At 40.8% G+C, this 20,402-nt stretch overlaps 1 protein-coding gene across 3 annotated transcripts in view; it reads left to right on the top strand.

Moving 5' to 3' along the window:
- The window catches only part of trrap (transformation/transcription domain-associated protein), a 57,995-nt gene that overhangs the window by 8,818 nt on the left and 28,775 nt on the right, over positions 1-20,402 (top strand). For 2 of the 3 annotated variants that reach the window (XM_011604540.2, XM_011604545.2), the window contains exons 22-47: positions 148-299; positions 1,678-1,877; positions 2,130-2,347; positions 2,438-2,635; positions 2,743-3,003; positions 3,118-3,279; positions 3,363-3,459; positions 3,702-3,823; positions 5,675-5,845; positions 5,987-6,055; positions 6,980-7,000; positions 7,464-7,583; positions 7,988-8,107; positions 8,230-8,394; positions 8,487-8,668; positions 8,852-9,050; positions 10,878-11,006; positions 11,929-12,195; positions 12,331-12,537; positions 14,192-14,350; positions 14,452-14,583; positions 14,754-14,864; positions 15,243-15,389; positions 18,827-19,040; positions 19,213-19,341; positions 19,902-20,051. In XM_011604540.2, the coding sequence (XP_011602842.1) occupies positions 148-299; positions 1,678-1,877; positions 2,130-2,347; positions 2,438-2,635; positions 2,743-3,003; positions 3,118-3,279; positions 3,363-3,459; positions 3,702-3,823; positions 5,675-5,845; positions 5,987-6,055; positions 6,980-7,000; positions 7,464-7,583; positions 7,988-8,107; positions 8,230-8,394; positions 8,487-8,668; positions 8,852-9,050; positions 10,878-11,006; positions 11,929-12,195; positions 12,331-12,537; positions 14,192-14,350; positions 14,452-14,583; positions 14,754-14,864; positions 15,243-15,389; positions 18,827-19,040; positions 19,213-19,341; positions 19,902-20,051 (4,102 nt within the window). The remainder of the gene's footprint in view (positions 1-147; positions 300-1,677; positions 1,878-2,129; positions 2,348-2,437; positions 2,636-2,742; positions 3,004-3,117; positions 3,280-3,362; positions 3,460-3,701; positions 3,824-5,674; positions 5,846-5,986; positions 6,056-6,979; positions 7,001-7,463; positions 7,584-7,987; positions 8,108-8,229; positions 8,395-8,486; positions 8,669-8,851; positions 9,051-10,877; positions 11,007-11,928; positions 12,196-12,330; positions 12,538-14,191; positions 14,351-14,451; positions 14,584-14,753; positions 14,865-15,242; positions 15,390-18,826; positions 19,041-19,212; positions 19,342-19,901; positions 20,052-20,402) is intronic. The other variant, XM_003961496.3, reaches the window with a different exon arrangement.

Here is a 20,402-nt window from a genome sequence, read left to right as displayed (position 1 = left end):
TCCGCAAGTGAATTGCATCACCTTTTATTCCCCATATCAAAATCTAAATCCAATATTCATAATTTAGAAATGCTGCAACTTTGTCCATCCCGATAATGAAATGGTGGAAGTGTTGAAGTATGATTTGCATAACTTGTTACTTTGCAGGCAATAGAGACGGCTCTTGATTGTCTGAAGAGTGCTAACACAGAGCCCTACTACAGACGGCAAGCCTGGGAGGTCATTAAGTGTTTCCTGGTGGCAATGACCAGTCTGGAAGACAACAAACATACACTCTATCAGCTTCTGTCCCATCCAAAGTAAGTAAATTACCATTGTTATTATTTTCTGTCCCAGTTTTGCTGTGAAATTGCTGTACGTATAGCACGTGTGTTTCTCATCGCTCCGTTACCAGTTAAAGGTAACGTTTGAGTTGCAGTTGTTATACCTGCATCAGTCCGATCATTGAAATTGCTGCCGTGGCTTACGGCCATGCGCAGCCTGTTCCCCCATCACTCCTCATCCTGTTTAACCTGCACTTGATACAGATTGTCCTTGATCTGACCCTGCCCTCAGCCTCCCAGTTTGATCAATAATAATCCATCCCTCCATTACCTCCACCACTAACCACTGACATGCCCTGCTTTTGCTCCCATCATCTTCAGCACTCCTCCCACCATATGCCACCTCATCAATCCCATCTCAACAGTGGGTCTTGGTAATTACACACCTGCAGCCCCCACCCTCTGGCAGACTTTGTTGCAGGGGTGGAGACACATACAAGAACAGACAAACAGGGGTGGGGTTGAGTTGATGTCAGGTGGCTTAGTCACATTACCATCATTGATCCCTGGGCAGGGGCTAATTGACTTTCCTCTGTCCGTCTGCGTTGCGCCGTGCCCTGTATGCTCTCCTGCCATGACAGGGTAATACACATGAATTTGAGCACATTTCTGCAGGGATAATGAAGTGTGTCAGTTGTAATCAAGGGGCTGCCTCCACTTGTCAGATGTCTCGATTTGTGATGTCCCCTTTCCCTTCAAAGCCATTGTCCCCTTTTCTCTCTCTGTCTCTCTTCATTTTCTTCAAACTGCCTCAAGTCCTTAATACGCCTTCCAGTTTAAAAAGACAGAAGGTACATGGAACAAATCAGAAAATGCTGCAGTGACTGGCAGTCTGGAAGGCCAGTTGATCTGGCATTTCTTACCACCCATGTCTACCCTTTTATTCACCTGTCACATCCCTTGCATACATCACACTCTTTCATTTACTCCCACTCTGTCCTCCAGTCATTTTTAGAATGGCAATAATGGAATGAGGCAATTCATCAGGTATGCCCCTGGCGCATGGCATTTTAAAGCACAAGCTCAGGTTTGAAGAAAACGGCTGCTCAATCACATCAGTCAGTTGCCTTCAGCTGGAGTAAATAATGAAGAAACAAACAAAGGGGAGAGAAGTGCACGGAATAAAAGGGTAGAGAGTCGAGGCTAGAAAGGACAATTTAAGAAAATTGCAGGTACGGGATTAGGAGTTGCAAACATATTTATTTTATACACTGAGGCTTGGCTTGACACAAATCATTTAATGAAACTTTTCCTGCTGAAGAGCCCATGCCATATCAACATTATTAAAGAGCCTTGTGATGTCCTTACTTATATTTAATCATTTGATTTATGATGTGGCTTTCTTCTCCATTAGTTTCTCTGAGAAGTGGATCCCCAATGTCATCATCTCTCACCGCTACAAAGCACAAGACACACCTGCCCGAAAAACTTTTGAACAGGCCCTGACTGGGGCATTCATGTCTGCTGTGATAAAGGACCTGAGGCCCAGTGCGCTGCCCTTCGTAGCCAGTCTCATTCGCCATTATACCATGGTCGCTGTGGCTCAGCAGTGCGGTGAGACACGGATGCTCCGAGTACTCTCAACAGCTAATATTAGTGTCCTCTTTTGCCCTGACATGTATATTTATTCCCAGATGCCCAAAGATATAAATCATTTTCCAATTATGGCCTTTCTTTTGTTTTTTAAAATATCCTATAAAGAATATATTTAAATAAGTAATATAATTGTGTGTACTGTAACGTTGTTACAATTGTACTCTTGATGCACAAAATCTGATGCACTGTTTTCATCTTCCCTGGTCTCAGGTCCATTCCTGCTACCTTCCTACCAGCCAGGCAGTCAGCCTAGCACAGCCATGTTCCACAGTGAGGAGAATGGTTCCAAGGGGATGGATCCACTCGTCCTGATTGATGCCATAGCTATCTGCATGGCCTACGAAGAAAAGGAGCTTTGTAAGATTGGTGAAGTGGCCCTGGCGGTCATCTTCGACGTCGCCAGCATCATTCTCGGCTCCAAAGAGCGGGTACGTCCCCTGCAAAGACACCTCACGAATTTTGCAAAACCTTCTGACAAATTGATTGTGTGTGACAAAATGTGTCTGCTCTGTCCACAGGCGTGCCAACTGCCTCTGTTCTCCTACATTGTGGAGCGTCTGTGCGCCTGCTGCTATGAGCAGGCCTGGTATGCCAAACTCGGTGGTGTGGTGTCCATCAAGTTCCTTATGGAAAGACTTCCTCTGATATGGGTGTTACAGAACCAGCTCACCTTCCTTAAGGCCCTGCTCTTTGTCATGATGGACCTCACTGGAGAGGTGTGAGGAAAATGACACGTTAATGACTGAAGAGATTTAATCCTATATCACAATGCTGTTTCTCATTACAAATTAACTTTTTTTTTTTTATAATAAAAAATAAAAAGGTGTCCAACGGTGCAGTAGCAATGGCAAAGACCACTCTAGAGCAGCTGCTGGTGCGCTGTGCCACTCCTTTAAAGGATGAAGAAAAGACTGAGGAGCTGTTGGCGGCTCAGGACAAGTCGTTCCACATGGTAACACATGACCTGGTCCGAGAGGTCACTTCTCCTAACTCCACTGTCAGAAAGCAGGCCATGCACTCGCTCCAGGTGTTGGCGCATGTCACCGGCAAGAGTGTTACCGTCATCATGGAACCACATAAAGAGGTAAACCTCGGACAGAATGCTAGACTTTTTTGCCCTCTCTTTTCTGCTTTGAATGTATCCAATCGTTACACAACTACGTTCATGTTAAATACTAGGTGTCTTCATTTTATTTAGGTCCTGCAAGATATGGTCCCCCCTAAGAAACACCTGCTCCGCCACCAGCCTGCTAATGCCCAGATTGGCCTGATGGAGGGTAACACCTTCTGCACCACCTTGCAACCTCGCCTTTTTACAATGGATCTCAATGTCATGGAGCACAAAGTCTTTTACACAGAGGTACAGCATTTCTGGCATTCACATCTTGTTAAATGTTCATGTTTTTCTGCCACTTCTGTGTTCATCGCCTCTGTCTTTTTCAGTTATTGAACCTTTGTGAAGCAGAGGATGCTGCTTTAATGAAACTGCCTTGTTACAAGAGCCTCCCCTCCCTTGTTCCTCTCCGCATTGCAGCTCTTAGTGAGTAGATTCTATTCAAACTAATTTTTAATCCTTGCTTGAGTTTTTAAAATGAAGTTGGAAAGTTGTTGTCCATGAAATTTAAAAACTTAATTTGATCATTTGTAAAGGTACAACATTGTTTGTTTGTCTTTCTGAAATAAGTTTTATATTTTTTTCCCCCTTGAAAATACTCTCAATTTGTTTAATTTCTTGAATGATTAATCTCTGTACATGTGGTGAATTTTTTTTTCCCTGTTTAGATGCACTGGCAGCCTGTAACTACCTGCCACAATCGAGAGAGAAGATAATTGCCGCTCTGTTTAAAGCCCTCAATTCTACCAACAATGAGCTGCAGGAAGCTGGCGAGGCATGCATGAGGAAGGTTGGTGCAGCATTATTTCCCCTCCCCTGTACATGTTATCTGACATTTATGGGCGAATATATTTCCAAGCTCACTGCTAATTATGGAAACCTACAGTAACACAGAAGCCAGGTCTGGTTTTTACTTCCTGTTCAAGCACATGAGTCTCTTTTAGCTGTCCCAGTTCCTGCCAGCACTGTTTTTATTGAATTTTTATCTTGGCATCAGTCTCTTGGGTCCTAGCTTGCTTCTGAATGTATTTCAAGATTCCTTTAATTACTTCCATTGTTTTAAAGAAAAGATGCCCCGCAAGTGGGACTTTTGAAAATCGGGTTACAGTCTGTGCCATTACAATAACTGGAGGCATGATCATGATATTGAGAACACTATATTAGTAGTTAGGAGTTACTGAACAACATCTTTGTATAACATCCTCTCCCCTATAGGTGGTAACAATGCCAACTGTGCTGGTAGGTGTAGGTTGAGGATAATATATTTAAGTCAGCATCTGTGGTAATTGAAGTGTCTAGGGATGCTCTATATTGCTTTAGGACACATTCTGCATAGCTTCAGCTATCTGGGAATGCCATATGCATCCCACAGCGACGAGGCTGGGACATACACTTATGAAGAAATGATGGCGCAATAATACCACATACTGTGTTACTGAATAGTCCTAAATTACCACAGGGGACAACCTTTCACCACAACAGCCCAGAAGGAGAGAATAGAAGGATAAGAGACCTCAAACCTCAGAATTTGTTGTTTTACTACCATTATTTTAAAAGCAACATGTGTAAATGGGATTTTTTTAGGCACACATTTTTTCTAGGTTCCTTTCCCCATTAGTGTTGTTTTATCTCCATCGGTTATGTTGTTAGCTGTCCTGAAACTCTTTTGTTAACCTGCTCTTTGATCCACTTCTAAATCCACCTATCTTCCCGTGGACCTCGTCCTACTTTACCACACTCTTAAACATCTCTGCCTCTGTTTATCTAAACATTACCCCTCCCTCCATCTGTCCTATAACCCATTGTTTGATTTTCCTTTCATTTCTGTGTTCTTCATTTCCTGTTTTTACCATTATCATCCCTTTACCTGATCCTGTGATATTATTTTGCCTCGCTTTTCTCTGCTCTCCCCATTCTTTCAACTCTGGCCTGCTAGCACTAATGAGCAATGCCATGGCTCGATCGATACAGGATGGAGTGTTTGTTCTCAGCACTGAGAACAAAATGAATGTGCCTGCCATGCATCATTCCCACCTGACTCTGTGATAGTGCTCGTGTGCGTCATCAGTGTTTGTTGTTGGTATGCTTGTTTATGACTAGTCTTGCCCTTATTGGAGCAGGTTTAGTCCAATATTGGAAATGGAGGGCAGTGGTCATTTCATGGGCTCTAAAAACTGACGAAAACAAGCAGATGTCTTCTTAGATCATTATATTACTTTTAAACACAGAAATTATAGCCCAGAATAGGGTGTTGTAATCTTTCTTCTGTCATAAATAATTTAAATTAATTCATGGTGTGTTAAAGATGTCATACATGATGCCACTTTTAGTTTTTTAATTGGCTGACATATGATTGCTAAAAGTATCTGATACATTTTTTTTAGGATGTGATGTGGCTTGACTAATTCACAGCCCCAGCTAACTTTAAATTTGTCTCAAGTGCTCGTCTCTTCCCTTCCTTGTCATTCAATAGCAAGAAGCCGTGCAATCTTCCATGCATCGACCCCGATTACTGCATGAAAAGTGGAAGATGCTGCTGAAATATTTGCTACTTGCATTTAGCTTTTTTTTTTTTTTTTTTACATGATTGTCATTGGAAACTTATGCTGTTTTGACAATTAAAAATATTTCTATTTGTCAGTTTCTGGAAGGTGCCACTATTGAAGTCGACCAAATTCACACTCACATGCGCCCTCTACTGATGATGCTCGGTGACTACCGTAGCCTGACCCTCAACGTGGTGAACCGCTTGACCTCTGTGACACGCCTTTTCCCCAATTCTTTCAATGACAAGTTCTGTGATCAAATGATGGTAAGCAAGGTTCTTTCTCCACATCTTTTTCAAAATATGCTTTACCATGGCAACAAAAGTTTTCAATTATATCATTATGCTGAAATTGCCTTGATAAATATGGGTCTTTCTTTGACTCTCGTTGTAATAATTTTTTCACAGCAACACTTGCGGAAGTGGATGGAGGTTGTTGTAATAACACACAAAGGGGGCCAGCGCAGTGATGGAAGTGTAAGTATAAATTATTCAGACACCTAAGCGTGAACAGCTTAACATGTATAGAACCCTAGCCATTCATATTATTCAGATATCTTTTTGTTATCATTATCATCATTCTTAAACTGGCTACTTTGTGGTGTGTAGTAAATGTCTCTGGTTGAAGACCATAAAGGACACAGAGCAATGGTTTTAGTCACATGTGTTCAACCCTGCCTCAATGTGGACTCCTCCCAGATGAGTTCTGAGTGGCCACTTTACAATCAATGATTAATTAGGCACTAGGCAGGTGGGGGGCCCAGTGCTGCGTCTCATTATCTTCCCGACAGATAACCTTGTAAGGGCAAAGAAAAGGTGAGAGAGAAAAGGGGGGCATCGCTGGCCCCCTCTCTGTCTGAGAAATAATGTGCCATTTTCCTTATATCAGTCCATCTGCTGCATCTCAAAATGGTATGTTTAATTAGATGCAAATTGGCTCTTTGTCTATTTCTCCCTCCAGCTCATGGTCTTTATGTGTGTTGACAGCAAGGGTGGCACTAACAATACAGCTAGGTCCATGAGGTCAATTAGCTAAGCCTGATATAGACAGAAACTGTAAGAAAAGAGACATAGCCTCACTCAGACAGGTGTCAAAGGATATCTAGATCGGAAAAGCTCCAGAAGAGAAGAGAATCTGAGCTGTAGTATATGGAGAGGGAAAGTTGCTTCAGAGACACTGTTGTGCCATTAACATTTCAATATAACCCTATCCTGCTATCCAGCTACTTTTGAGATTAATTGTGCCCAACTCATTGCTAAAGGTTGCAGCGTTCCTCCCATTCATTGTGTCCTGACCGTTTAGTATCGGTTCACCTTTCGAATGAAACATGGAAGTAACAGCACAGCCACTGAAATGCACTATTCTGTTGACTTTGATCATTGTCTTCCATTCTGGCACAGCCTGCGTTGGAAGGCGTTGAGGTGAGATGTGACATGGTGTTGCGTCCTCTGTTGGTGATTCTGTCAGTATTTTCCCCTTGAACAAATGTACGGATGAATTGAACCAGTGTTGTGGTGGTGGAGTTAACCCTATATTTTTGTGTGTGTCTGTGGCCATCTTCAGAAATGTTACTGTCATTTCAGACTTGCTCTAATCTCACACATTAACCATTTTAGTGATGTTCTTTTATGCCCATTTCCTGTTTGTTTCACTAGCAGATCAATAATCCAAGGTTCATGAAAATTTGCTGAAAACTCTACAATGTCCAATGGGTGCAGATTTTACTCAAGCTTTTAACCAAAACTCATCCTTGTCTTTCCACAGTGGCAGTGTGTCAAGATTGTCAGAATTTATGTCCATGTCTAGCTTTTCTATGTGTCCAAGAATTTCATTGATTTGTTTAATTTTTTTCCCCTCTACTTTTGTCTGTGACTTTCTTTTTAGGAGATGAAAATCTGCTCTGCCATCATTAACCTTTTCCACTTGATCCCAGCTGCACCTCAGACTCTGGTTAAACCTCTGCTAGAGGTGGTCATGAAGACAGAGAGGGCTATGCTCATAGAGGTAGGATACACCTGCCCTCTAAAGCCAACTGTTTAGTAACTTTCCCTTATTATGATACGAGTAGTTTAAAATATATTAGAAATGGAAACATTGTAATCTTTTGGCAGATTATTCCCAAACAATGTTCGACTAAAAAGGTTTGGGTGTATGTCATCTCATGTTTTACCAGTGTTAATGAATGCAAATGTATCTATTTTTTTTAGTTAATTATGTATGTCTGTGTATCATAATACTATGATGAATGTCGAGATGCGGCAGGGGGACATTTATACTGAAGTCAATATGTACATCTGTTAGCAGATGCAAGCATAGCCAAGTAATTGCTCCAATTTTGCTCAGTTAGAATAGTGCAGAACCCTCATATTTTCACCTACACTCGACACTGCACCTATTCTTCATGTCAGGCTGGAAGTCCATTCAGAGAGCCGCTAATCAAGTTCCTCACACGCCACCCATCTCAGACGGTGGAGCTGTTCATGATGGAGGCTACACTAAATGACCCTCAATGGAGCCGCATGTTCATGGTAAAAAAACTGGCTCTGCATTTTTCTTTCACAGGTTTAAATGTCCCTATTCACACAGCAATTAAATAAGATGCTATAAAATGTATGTTCAACTCTGCTTATTTGTATGTATCCATTTGCAGAGTTTTCTCAAACACAAAGATGCCAAACCACTAAGAGATGTGTTGGCTTCTAATCCCAACCGCTTCGTCCCCCTGCTTGTTCCTGCTGGTTCTGCACCAACTGTTCGTCCTGGATCCCCCTCCACCGCCACAGCAAGACTGGACCTACAGTTTCAGGCTATAAAAGTACGCGTCATTTGTAATCTATGAGTTATATTTTAATGCTTTATTCTAATACTTAATTCACAGTACATCTCTTTGCTATTCCTTCTGTACAGATTATCAGCATTATTGTAAAGAATGATGAGGGGTGGCTTGCAGGGCAACACTCGCTAGTCAGCCAACTGCGGCGGGTCTGGGTCAGTGAGGCTTTTCAGGAGCGACATCGAAAGGACAACATGGCTGCCACCTACTGGAAGGAGCCCAAGCTGCTCTCCTACTGCCTGCTTAGTTATTGCAAGTATGTACTTCACTTGAGACTACTAGATGAAAGGAAAAAAAAATGTATTTAATTACAGAATCAAAATGGACCATACTTGTATCGCACTGTAATGGATACAAGTTTATCCATATTTAAAGTTACGTTTTTCTTGTTGGTGAATTTTCTTGGTTTTTTGTTATTGAATGATTGTCTTCCCATTAGGTGCAATTACTCCGAGATAGAGTTGCTCTTCCAGCTTGTGCGGGCTTTTACGGGTCGCTTTTTGTGCAACATGACCTTTCTGAAGGAGTATATGGAGGAGGAGATACCCAAGAAGTACTCTATTTCTCAGAAAAGGGCATTATTCTTTCGCTTTGTGGAATTCAATGACCCCCACTTCAATGATGAACTGAAAGCTAAGGTACGTTAAGATATATTGGGACCTTTTTGGAAGAAATTATTAAAATCTTGGATTTTTTTCTAAATGAATTTGTGCTGCAACATTTTTTGAGGGTCTCCTCAGTTTGTTTGTTGTTTGTGCTCACGTGAGACCTGATCTGTGTGGCTTTTTGGGGTGATGTACGCTCACTATAGCTGAACCCCTTTGACAGAGACAGGAAGGTCATTTTGTCTGGTTCTAGACCCCCAGAGGCTCATAGATCAATGATTTTGTCCTCTTCACCTGACCTGCTGCTGTAATCCTTAAAATCATTCAAGCTGCTTTTAATGAAGCCTTCTTTCTTGTAAGAATTCTCTCATGTATTCTCACATCTATTTTTTTTCCCAGCTGTTGAACAGTTTCTGGCAGAAACCTGAATCCATCTGCACACATTTGTTTGTCATTGTTGTTCACTCATGCCTGCTTTTGTTGCTTATTTTTAGTGAAGAAAATAACTAATTGGATACTCTCCTTTTATATTTGTGTACATTTCATGCAGTGCTGAGGTAATTTACTCAGTACTGCAACCAGTTCCAACCCATATTGCCATTTCCCTTTAATTGCTCCCCTTTGGTTCATGTATGAGCTGTTGAAATGAAACAGCAGGATGTACAATTTAGTTGTGAGTGTTAATAGAATATTGATGCCATGTCCATGAATTAGTTTACACACATGTGGACATTCTGGTATTGTATCATAGATGGCTGAGGGAGTAGGTGACTTCAGGCACAAAAGGGAGCCTGTCTGGTGGAGAGAGGGTGTGGAACAGCATCAGTTAATTTATGATGGTGCAGATGAACCTCTTGCTACTCCACTGATTTTAACAGTTCTTATAAAAAGTCTTTAGTGATGTTTTCACTGAATGAAATTTATAAAGCTCAGTGCATCTGTTCCACACTTTGTTCCTTCTTTTTTTTTAACTTTATGCAGCAATTAAATTTAGCTTTACAAATGACAAAGTAAACACTACAGAAAGAAAAATAAAGCCAGAATCATTGAACCACTCTTCCTTAAGATTATTACATCATTATTACCCACTCGGATTACCACTAATTGTCTTTTTGTTTTGCTTGCACGAGCAGTCATTCAGACACAATAACAAAAGGATTTAAAATAATCATTAAATGAAAGTCTTTTTTGGACTGCTTCAGAATTTAATTATATTAAGTATTGATGTCTTTAAAAGTTGAGAAGCCACTTATTCAGCTGGCACATTTTTTTTTTTTTTAAGTAAAATGTTACATTTTTGGACAAACCCGTAATTAACCTCCCTAATTATCTGTTCTTTTGTGGTTGATTTGCCATGCCGCAATGGTCCATTACGCACATGTATACACAAATGATTATTAAAGGGACAATTTAAATTCAAAGTGATTAAAACCTATACAAAATATGATCTGGGCTGTAGCTCAGAGTTACATGTCTGTCAAGCTAAGCATTAGTTCAAGGGACGCTATCGTTTCAGTACATGTACTGTTGTAAAATTATGCATATGCTTGAGATGCATCAATAGAGAGGCAGGTGAATATAATGTGATGAGTTAAACCGTATGTGTTAATCAAAGTTACTACGTGCCACCCCGGAGTTGTAATGACAAGGTACATTCACACACAGTCCAATTATAATGGGTTTAAGGATGAAGGGCGACCATGTAAAAAGAACACAAAATATTTTGTTCACATATGGCACATGATTTTGTGTTTTGTAAACAAAATGAGGAAAAATCCATTTGGGCAGCTCGCCACAAATAAATGAATGTATGGGGAAACTGTAATATTTGCTTTAACTTATGTTTGTCCTTTTTCAAAGGTGCTGCAACACATCCTCAACCCAGCTTTCCTGCACAGCTTTGAAAAGGGTGAAGGTGAGCAGCTGCTTGGACCACCCAACCCAGAAGGAGACAATCCTGACAGCATCACCAGTGTCTTCATTACCAAGGTAGACATATACTTCCAGACATCCTCCTAAACAGCTTCACTCTAAACTGCCTATTTTTCTGTTTCTCATCACTGAGCAACTTCATTCTTTGAACTATCTTTGTGAACGCGTTTCCCGCCACTTCTGCTCTCATATCATCATATCAGGCCAACCATCTACATATTCTATCATCATCGGCTTCTTTCCATTCAATCTGAGTTGTCATCTCCCATTTCTGCTTAACACTCCATTGTTACAGTAATTGGCAGCTCCAGCTTTCTTCCTTTATTTTCTGTCTTCCATCTGTCTTTGTTTTTCTCTCCCTCCCACCATCCCTCTGATCCCTCTTTCACATCACTTTTCATTCATCAGATCAGACTCTAATTCCTGGTGTAAATGTCAGGCTGAGGCCATGTTAAAGGTCAGCCTGTTTGTTTGTACTGTGGCAGATCTCATCACTGTCTAACACCAGTCCTAATGGCTTGTAATGGTTTCTCCACAGTCTGGTTGAAACTCATTTTCTCGCTCACCTCTTTCTATGTGCTCTTCAGGGAATTCATTGGATGATGGATATTTTTGAGATTTAGTATGTCTAAAATTGCCTTGCAGGTCATATAAGTGTAATTTCTTTTCCTTTACCTTCTATCTGAAGGTAAAATTAGTAAATGACAGTTTGGGCTATTTGTAATAAGTATTTTAAAATAAAGTTCTGTCTTAATTGTGGTTACAACAAATGATCTACTAAAAGTCAGACAAGTCAAGGTAAAAGACATCACGTCTAGTGATAATGTCAGCCCTTTGTTTTATGTATAATATTTTCAACATGTGTCATGAGAGAAAAAAAGTTTCTTTTATTGATTAACAATGCTGCAAATACAGTTTGAACTTGTGCATTGAAAAGCATCCTACCCTGAATGTCTGATTTCTTCCATCCATCTGCAAGGTGTTAGATCCTGAGAAGCAGGCTGATCTACTGGACTCACTTCGAATCTGCCTGCTTCAGTTCTCCACACTACTGGTAGAGCATGCCCCCCACCACATTCACGACAACAACAAGTCCCGCAACAGCAAGCTGCGGCGACTGATGACGTTCGCCTGGCCGTGCCTGCTGCCTAAAGCCTGTGTAGATCCTGCATGTAAATATAGTGGCCACTTACTTCTGGCCCACATCATTGCAAAGTTTGCCATTCACAAGAAGATTGTTCTTCAGGTGAGGAAGTGCAGAACAAGCAAAAACAAATTGCAAAAAATAAAAGTTGTGTTGTAGTGACAGACTTGTTCAGTATCAAAAAGTTACAAAATTAAATGGGATTCCTCTGATCTATGTATGATTTCATTTCCACAGGTCTTCCACAGCCTGCTCAAGGCCCATACAATGGAAGCCAGGGCCATTGTACGGCAGGCCATGGCCATCTTGACTCCAGCTGTGCCTGCCCGCATGGAAGACGGGCACCAGATGTTAACCCACTGGACTCGTAAAATCATTGTGGAGGAGGGACACACTGTTCCACAACTGGTGCACATACTTCATCTCATTGTGCAGCACTTCAGGGTAAGGAGAAAAAAGAGAGACATAAATGGAATTGAACGGTCATTGCTGAAATTTAAACTGAATAACTGCTAATGAATTTAGCCATTTCTAGTATGGCTCTGGCCTGGCACAGCAGATGGAACACAACATGTATATATGCCCTGTTAAGCAAATAATTGTTGCTTTAAGTTATTTTATACTGCCACTGGGTGTATACACATAGCCATTTGTTTCTGCTGAAAACTCTCTGCCTAATGTCTCATCTACTAATGAAGGACCCCCGCATGGGGAAAACAGTGGAGATGTTATTTTTGCTAATTATCTGAGTGTCTTGATTTATATGATGCATTTTAACTAACCTTAATAGGAAGGAAACATTATCATTAAAAGTTGGATTATCTACTGTGACCTAGTTCATAGTTTTAGAGTAATAGTAAACTACATTTTGACTGCGTACATCCATCAAAGCGAAACCAACAGCTAGCTGCTGTCTCACTCTTGTTTGTGTACTTCAGTCAGCATTTCCTTGTCAGAATTCAAATTTGGACCCTAACAAGTTTTATTTGCTTTTATGTTAACCTTGCTCCCTAAACTTGAGACATGACTGTCATCAAACTCCTTCAGAGGTTTTCTTCCTCACCAAAAGACCGAGTCTTTTCCCCAGCTCATCTATCTGTCTCTCTGACAGGCTGCTCTCACTGGGCCAGATGAGTAATCTAATGTAATCACATCAGCATAATTACACTGGGGAATAGAAAATGACAGACAGTTGAGAGACTGTGCATGTTTCATAAAGAAATGGAGAGATTGTGTGTGTTTGTCCGTGTGCACATGTGATGGACAGGGTTTAGCCACTCTGTCATTAAGGGACTGTGATGTCGTGCTCTATCAATTATAATTACTCTAAAAATGAGAATCTTTAATATTCTTCGACACTGGCACCAGGCATCAGATAGACATCTCATCTTCTGCTCTTTTTGTCTGCCTGCAAGGCCCAATTGGTGATGAAGCTAAGTGACTCTTGAGTGTAATGCTTGAGAGCGTGAAAACTCAGGGCTAAGTGTGTGTCATCATGTCCTTGAGATTACATAGAATTTAAATTCAAAGTTTGTTACTTCTGACTTGGTGATTGAGCATCCATATTTAACTTGACATGTACCAATGTGACAGTATAGCCAAAAAACAAACATTGCAGTAGAAATCAATTGTTCTTTTTTGTCAACATTGATAGCACCAGTATCTGTTTTTTTAAATTTAAATTATTGTGTAATTTTGCATTTTAAAGTTCTACATCGATCTGGGGCACATTGAGGGTAAATCTTAATAGATTAAAGTGCTCATTTTATGTTGTAACTGAGGTATAATATCTACAAAAGCATCTGAGAACTACAGCTACTCCCCCGAGATCATGCAATTCAAAAACATTAAAAGTACCTGAAATGATAATTAACTTGATTGAACTGAAATTCACTCCAGAAACTCCAGTAATTTCACCCCATTTCTTGGCTATTAAAGTACCGGTACATGTAAGTCTTTGTACCCTTGTTACCCCCAAGACTTTTTGATATGAAAAGCTTGGGAGATAACTTTTGTAATCTTGTTAACTGGGCACTCAATGCTTGACTTGGTGTACTTCATTAATCTTGTTAAGTAATATTAAACTGCACTCTTTCAGGTGTACTATCCCGTTCGTCACCACTTGGTGCAGCATATGATCAGTGCAATGCAGCGTCTGGGCTTCACCCCCAGCGTAACCATAGAACAGAGGAAACTGGCTGTGGACCTGGCTGAGGTGGTCATCAAGTGGGAGTTACAGAGGATCAAAGACCAGCTGGTGCGTCCATGGGCTGACACACAAATGTAACATTCATGAACCTCAGCTGGTCATGTAAACTTAGCTTTAATCTGTCCTCCTCTCCTGTCTTGGTCGGGCAGCCTGAGTCTGAGAGTGAAGTCGGACCTGGAGGTGAAGGCACCAGTGGTGTAAAAAGGGGCTTGTCCCTTGAAAGTGGTGCTGCTGGACAAGATGTCAAGAGGTTCCGCACAGCAACTGGACCGGCTTCCACGGTGAGCTTGATCCGCTCTGCGAGGTTTAGCCGTCGTATTTTTCTTTTATTTTTCAGTCTCATGGCCATGAGTCCAGTGTAATAAATTTGAGAACTTTCTTCCTTTCAAAAGTGTTTATTCGGTTCAGCAAACAAAATAAACCTGTTGATAATAAAGGTTTGTGGTTCTAGGTGTTTGGGCGTGGCCAGTCCATGCCAGGCACAGAAACCATGCTCTCAAAGCCTGTGGAAAAACAACATACAGACACCGTGGTCAACTTCCTCATCAGGATTGCATGTCAGGTAATTTTTCACAATTGTGCACATTTCTGTCCCATGTATGCACATGGTAGCACGGTGGGAGACTGTTCTAGGGGCAAAACTATCCTAACCCTGTTGGTAGTGAAGGTAGGACACACTCATTTATCACATTCCCGTATCTGTAAGACCACAGGAAATCTTATATTTCAGGCATTTTCATTCTCATTTAATGACCAGTCATCTCTGACTGAAGCCATATTAAATGAAGGACATATTCATTTTTAATTTATTCTAAAGTCATTGTTTTGCATCTGGTGTCATTATTTCTTCCTTTTGTGACTAAATCTGTTTGGTGCAGAAATAAATTTGGTGAAGGTACATTACTGTCAATAACACCAAAACATTCTCCCATTCATTTAGGTTAATGATGCCACCAACGTGGCTGGCTCTCCAGGGGAGTTGCTGTCACGTCGCTGTGTTAGCCTGATGAAATCTGCCCTCAGGCCTGAAATGTGGCCCCGCACCGAGCTCAAGCTACAGTGGTTTGACAAGCTTCTTATGACAGTGGTATGGCTGAATTTGTTCTCAATCAGTTGTTTTAAACTTTTTTCCTTTTGATATAGAGCTGTGCTCAAGGCTTTGTTGCGATTTGGCCATTCTAAATTTTGAAATTGCCAATAGAATTGTTAAAAAAATGCTTGAATAGTTTAGAATATAAGTGCGCATGTACATTTCAAATGATGGATTACAAAGAGAATTGGATACAAGACTGCCATTTGTTTTCCTTCACCTGATAAGTGTCCCTGTCTGTGATTAGGCTCCATATCAGCGACTGCACTGCTGGCTTTATCAGTCATATATGAAATAAGGTGCTGGCTAACCGTAATGAAAAATAATTGAAGTGGTGAGATTATAAAAGTCCTCTGGGTCATTTTGGTGCAACCCCCTACTGCTCTTCATCATAATATCTCTCCTGTATTTATCTGTTTTTCTACTTTTTCACCCATGATCTGAAAGATTCCATTTCAAAACCAAACTGAAATCTTTCAGAAGGAAACCTTCAAATAGACATGTTGCATAAAAAACTAGACCATTACATTTCTATTTTATTGAAGCACATTTTGATTTTATTACAGCACCCTGCCTTTTTTGGTTTAAGTCTCCCCAGCACTGCTCCAACTCTGTCAGATTGCCAGAGCATTGCTTCGGATCATCTCACAGATGTTCACTTTGATTCAGGTCTGGGTTCCGGCTGGGCCCCTTCAAAACTTTAATCTTTTTTCTGGTGGAGCCAGACTTGTTGATTTGGATGGAAGCTTTGGGTCGATGTCGTCCCGATAGGTGTAAGTCCTCTTTGGCTTTATCTGTCTAACGGAAGCCTGGAGGGTTTGTGCCAAATCTTCAGTCCACATATATGTTAATGCAGAATTTGTCCAGGTTGGATGATTTTCATCACCAAAATATGCATCCATCCATTCCCTGTAGCTCCGCACACATGGAAGATTGTTTTCACTTGGAAGTTCACAGCCATTATGTTCCAGAAATTCCTGCAGCTGCTTTAATGCACTTTAGGCCTCTTGGAATCCTTCTTGACCTGTTTTCTTCTTGGCTTTTCATCAGTTTCAGCGGGACATCCAGTTCTTGCTAATTTCACTATTGCAGGGGTCGGCAACCCATGGCTCTGGAGCCGCATTCGGCTCTTTGGCGCCGCCCTAGTGGCTCCCTGGAGCTTTTTCAAAAATATGAAAATGGAAATTGTTTTAATATAATTTCTGTAGGAGCAAAAACGTGACAAACATTCTTAAGGTTTTCCAATGCTGTATAAATGTGTATAATAAATATTTAATTTCAACATCTCATTATAATGGAAGTTAAACTTAAAGCTCCATCGTACAGCAGAGTGGCCACGTGGTGCGTCATTCTCTCCAGGATGTGCTGCAGGGAAAATAAACATTTCATCATGAATGCTCATTATGTATTTGTAGCCTAATTATCATTTGGAAAGTAGGCTAATACAGCTAATATAGACACGTACAGCATGTTTTGCCTTTATTATAAGCCCTATATAAGGCTTTAATTTTTTGCAGCTCCAGACAGATTTGTTTCTTGTTTTGTTTTTTTGGTCCAATATGGCTCTTCCAACATTTTGGGTTGCCGACCCTTGCACTATTGTGTCACATTTTCTCCACCTGTCTTCCCTCTGTTCAAAGGTCTATCCTAAGGCCTTGGAAACTCTTTTATACCCTTCTTCTGACTGATACCTTTCAACAATGAGATCCCTCAGATGCTTTAGTACTCTGCAGACAGGTGGATTTGCTTCAAGATGCAATTAAGAATGTGTAACTCCCATGCAACCATATTTTTTTTTACTTTCTCAAAATAATTTTCCCCTAAAAGTCTGCAGTTCGTTTTTCCACACGTCCACCTTATTGGTCACATTGAAGGTGGCAAAATTTACAGGATTTCACTAGCATTTTAATAGGGTTGTCTACCACGTTGTCAACATTTCATCCTGTCCCCACTTTTTTTGAGCTTCTTGTTGTTTGTCTTCTCTTTCTCAACTTTTAATTGTTGCCTCTCTTCCAATAATACAGTTAGTACATTTACATGCACATTTTAATAGGGCTATGCTCAGAATTGCACATTGTTCGTTCTTTATCCTAGCTTACACGCAATCGAGAAAGTCGGATAACTGACGGAAATGTGTCCTTGCCTAAAACACTAGGTGACGATATGCACATTTTTGGGCGGCCAATACTGCCCCCTATCTGGTTGACATATTATGTCACATAAGAACTGGAGTCAACATTTTAAACAGCAGAATGATTAATTGTACGTCTTTGTACTTCTCATACGTAATGTACGCACTGCATATTGTGCAGATAAGATGCAGGCTCTCCCTCGTAGTCATGCTGATTCTGTGAAGCAGACAGGAACAGCGTATTCTAACGCCTGCTTTCCTGAATATTTTTGTTCAGGGGTCATATGCCAGCACAGTGCTTGTGGAGCATGTGCACATGCCTTGTGTATTTGAAATGGGATTAAGGCGGTCTCATGTGTTTACACACATTTCTGTTGTCCAGTTGCGGTCGGATTGAGGCGATAATTTGTTATTGGAATTTCATGTATACCTGGGGAGTGTTATCACCAAGTTATGACAATTGTCAGGTATTTATTTTTTCCCCCATTGGGGATAACTCTGCTTTTCCATTCGCCTACCACTGCGCGCACACATACGGACCTAATTACGGTAGCTCCCATGAATCTCTTGGGAATATTCTGACAAAAAAAAAAGCTTTTTGTGGTTCTGATGCTGATGCACAAACACAGACGTGAGTCCCCCAGGACAAAGCTCTACCTGACCAGCCATCCTAATCAGACTAATGAACAATGCCCTTAAACAGATTACATTTCATCCCCCATGCTACTGCTATGGCAGTGATTAAGATTGAGGGCTGTGGCTTAAGTGCAAGGGACATGCACCCAGATGCATACATTGGCATGGCTTTCCTATATTGCTACAGTGGTGAGGTCTTTTCCTGCTCATACAGTGCCAAATCAATACTACTCTAATATCTACCAGGAGCCTTATCGCAAGAGTCACCTTGTTCATTAACAAAGATTAAAGTTATGGATGTGTCCCAGATTATCCTCTGGCCTGATGTCATTGCAAACCTTGATTGTAATTCAGACAGATTTAGAAGCGCAGTGTTGGCCATTGATCTTTAGATTAGCAGTGATCAGAGTACAAAGAACAATCGGTCAAGTGGTGTTTTCTGCATTGTTTATACTACAAAGAGAATGATTTATGCATCTGTTGGTGACCTTTTATTTATGTCTGTCTTGATCATGATTAGATTGTATTTTTATGTTTTGAAAGTTTGAGTTTGGATATTCATTAAAAAATGGAATTCTGAATATCCAGCACCAAATACTGACTGTAAGTGCACATAATCTATTTTACTCTACTGATGGCTTTATTGCTCCCTTCTCTCCATTCACAGGAGCAGCAAGCTCAGGCCAACATCTCTAACATCTGCACTGGACTTGACATTTTGTGTTTCCTCCTGACTATGCTGCCATCCCCGGCTATCCTGGCTCATTTTAAACCCCTCCAACGGGGCATTGCTGCATGCATGACCTGTGGCAACACCAAAGTCCTGCGTGCTGTCCATTCGCTCCTCTCTCGCCTCATGAGCAACTTCCCAACTGAGCCTAGTAAGTAATTGGTGCTTAATGTTTTAAATTGTAGTGAAACTGATCAGCTATATAAAAAAAACAAACCCTGACATATCTCATTTGTCCAAGGAATAAAATTCCTCTGAGATCACTAAATATTCTTTTTTAATTGCTCATCTTGCAGTGTATTGAAAGCAGTTTTTCTTTCTAGGCACATCAACAGTGGCATCAAAATATGAAGAACTGGAGTGTCTTTATGCTGCCGTGGGCAAGGTCATCTATGAGGGGCTGACTAACTATGAAAAAGCCACCAGCAACACCAACACCACTCAGCTTTTTGGTAATATCTTCAATTATCATTTGTGTTACTCCTTTGTGTCTATTTCTGCCTCTTTGTTCCTCCCCAAACCACATTTACTTAAGCCATTCTCAGGCCTATCAGCTTGGGTTAACAGCTCAGTGGTTTGGGAATGTTTTTCATAGATGCTTTGATCGCCCTCGGTTTATGAACACCTTTGTTACTTGAGCAGATGTCAGTTTTTCTGCATTTACTAAAGATTAGGTCCAAGGAGACTTTTATATAAAATATCTCATAGCACTTGGGGGCCTTTGTCTTACTGTTAATGCCATTTGAGTTATCCTGTTAGGGAGTTATTGATGTGGGGACAGGTGACATTTTAGCATTGGGCTTCGAATCAGTGAGTGGGGACAGAAATTTTCTTGTACCTACTTTTATTGTTATGGCTCTCTGGACATTTTGTCTGGGTCTATTTAAATGTCTGTCTTGCTTTGTGAATGGCAAAAAACTCTTTCCACTTGTAAACTTGTCTGTCACTTATCACTCAACTCTTAATATTTGTTTGATTTTTTGGTGTTATGTTAAATTTATTTGTCTTCCAGGAACACTGATGATCCTGAAATCAGCGTGCAGTCACAATGCCAGCTACATTGACCGCCTTATCTCAGTATTCATGCGTTCACTTCAGAAAATGGTGCGAGAACATCTCAGTCCCCAACAGGCCAACCCAGGAGTCACAGAAACCAGCACAGGTACTTGCTTGAATGTGAAGAAACACCGAACACAAAGACACCACCAGAACGCTCAATAGGACACACTCATCTCGTAGTCAAGTCCAATAAGTGTCATTTTTATTCTGTTGGTGTCTCACAGCATGCTTTCACTCTACTAGGTAAAGGAAATGGTTAAATAGCACTGGCATTTTGTTGAACTTTGTCATGATGGTGAAAAATCCTCAAATTGCCACCTTCTTTTTTTTGTCTGAGCACAGCTGCACCGGGTTTACAGAAAGCAGGCAATGCATAATCCTGTTGCTATCTCTCAGCTGGGACTTAATGGCAATAAGATGCTATCAGTGCTTTAAGTGGTCACCTAATGACTAT

Source organism: Takifugu rubripes, chromosome 1 (genome assembly GCF_901000725.2).
Source record: "Takifugu rubripes chromosome 1, fTakRub1.2, whole genome shotgun sequence".
NCBI classification, from domain to species: Eukaryota; Metazoa; Chordata; class Actinopteri; order Tetraodontiformes; family Tetraodontidae; genus Takifugu; species Takifugu rubripes.
This window is presented reverse-complemented; position numbering and strand designations above follow the sequence as displayed.